Source organism: Setaria italica, chromosome VIII, assembly GCF_000263155.2.
Source record: "Setaria italica strain Yugu1 chromosome VIII, Setaria_italica_v2.0, whole genome shotgun sequence".
Classification (NCBI taxonomy): domain Eukaryota; kingdom Viridiplantae; phylum Streptophyta; class Magnoliopsida; order Poales; family Poaceae; genus Setaria; species Setaria italica.
Genome location: NC_028457.1, coordinates 38,194,560 through 38,196,231, shown reverse-complemented (window position 1 = coordinate 38,196,231; position 1,672 = coordinate 38,194,560). Strand labels below are relative to the sequence as shown.

The following is a 1,672-nucleotide window of genomic DNA, read 5'->3' as shown; positions in this document are numbered from 1 at the left end:
GGTTGCATGCGTGCTATGTACGTCTGGCTTCCGATGACATGTTTTTGGATAGAGAGATATCCTTTTGTTGGTCTTTCTTGCATGTGATCCTTCAATTCATTTCTTTTTCTTCCTCTTTGTCTTTCACAAATGTGTGCTGATGAGGCTGTTGCTGAAGACGATGACAGTCTCTTTTCACGGCACATCAACCCAAAAAACTAAAAAAAAAAGTGATCTGTGATCGGAACCATTTGCTTGGTCACTATGCGCATCATAAGCACCACGAATTTGTTTGGAACGAATGGATTTCAGATAGCTTCGGTTCTTTGTTGGGATGAATTTTGCGTAAAGTGTATGTAAAAGCACTTTGTAGTTAGTAAACATCAGGGAATGGTTGAAACTTGAAAGAGTGCTTCTGGATGAAAGGGGCCGGGAAAGGTGACAACAAGATGCTCTCCATGTGGGAAAGAGAGCTCCTCTGTTTTCATAGTAGTAGTAGGCAATAAAGATCCTCTTTTTCTTGCAACAAAAGATGGTACCCTGCAATGGTGCAACTAATGTGATCTTAACCTTCATGGTACTCTTAAATGTTTATTTTTAAATCCAAAATAATAATTACTTATTGCCTCTGCAAATGCTGAAACCAGTACCAAGGTGGTTTCAAATCATGCTGTGCTCTGTTCTGTCCTTGGCACACATTTACCTGCCTTTCGCAGCAATTGAATTCCTCAAGATTTTTTACCAAAATCCAGCAGCACCCAACAACCTGTCACTCACTGTACCACCATGAACGCTGCAACTCTGCAATATCTTAACATATCTTTCAGACTGCACAAAACTGTCACGAACGTAATTAAGTTCACAGTATTATGTGAAATGTCTTAAAAAAAAGGTTCATTTTTTCCAAAAAAAATGAGAAGGAACAAAAAGAAAAGAGAGAGAGGAGATATTCTTTCCTTTGCACAACCAACCACCATCTTCTTCCCCTGCGGTGGTTGCAACTTGCGGCGCTGCCTGCTCGCTCCATATAACCGCACACTCCCCCGCCGCTCCATTCCCACAAGCACATTGCCGCTTCCCTCCGCCCTCCCACCCGCCGCCGCCAGCCATGCGGCGCCTCCTCCTCTTTGCCGCACTCATGCTCGCGTCGGCGCCGGCGCCGATGGCTCGCGCACGGTCGGCGTTCGCGTGCGCCCCGGGCGGCCCCGCTTCGTCGCTGCCGTTCTGCCGTCGGTCGCTGCCCCTCCGCGCCCGCGCCCGCGACTTCGTGTCGCGGCTGACCCGCGCTGAGAAGGTGCGGCTGCTGGTGAACAACGCCGCCGGGGTGCCCCGGCTGGGCGTGGCCGGGTACGAGTGGTGGTCGGAGGCGCTGCACGGCGTGTCGGACACGGGCCCGGGCGTCAAGTTCGGCGGCGCGTTCCCGGGCGCCACCGCGTTCCCGCAGGTCATCGGCACCGCCGCCGCGCTCAACGCCTCGCTCTGGGAGCTCATCGGGCGGGTACGTAACGTATATACGCGTTGGCGTTGGCGTGGGCGTGGGTCGTTCGCTTCACGCCTTCACCGTGCGCGCGGCGGCCGAAGGCGGCATTGGCGCGGGTCTCGCCGGCATTGGCGCCGCCGGCCGTCGAGCCGCCGTCGCGCGCGCGCGTGCGTGGTGGCTTTGCTTTGGCTTTTTCTGTCTCGCGCGCGCATG

General features: G+C 53.5%; 1 protein-coding gene across 2 annotated transcripts in view; it reads left to right on the top strand.

Annotated features, from left to right (window-relative positions):
* Positions 1 to 961: 961 nt before the first annotated feature.
* LOC101780900 (probable beta-D-xylosidase 2) overlaps positions 962 to 1,672 on the top strand; it is an 11,366-nt gene continuing 10,655 nt past the window's right edge. Inside the window, exon 1 of one of the 2 annotated variants that reach the window (XM_022829123.1) lies at positions 962 to 1,477. In XM_022829123.1, coding sequence (XP_022684858.1) covers positions 1,088 to 1,477 — 390 coding nt within the window. In that variant the 5' untranslated portion in view covers positions 962 to 1,087. The remainder of the gene's footprint in view (positions 1,478 to 1,672) is intronic. The other variant, XM_004979882.4, reaches the window with a different exon arrangement.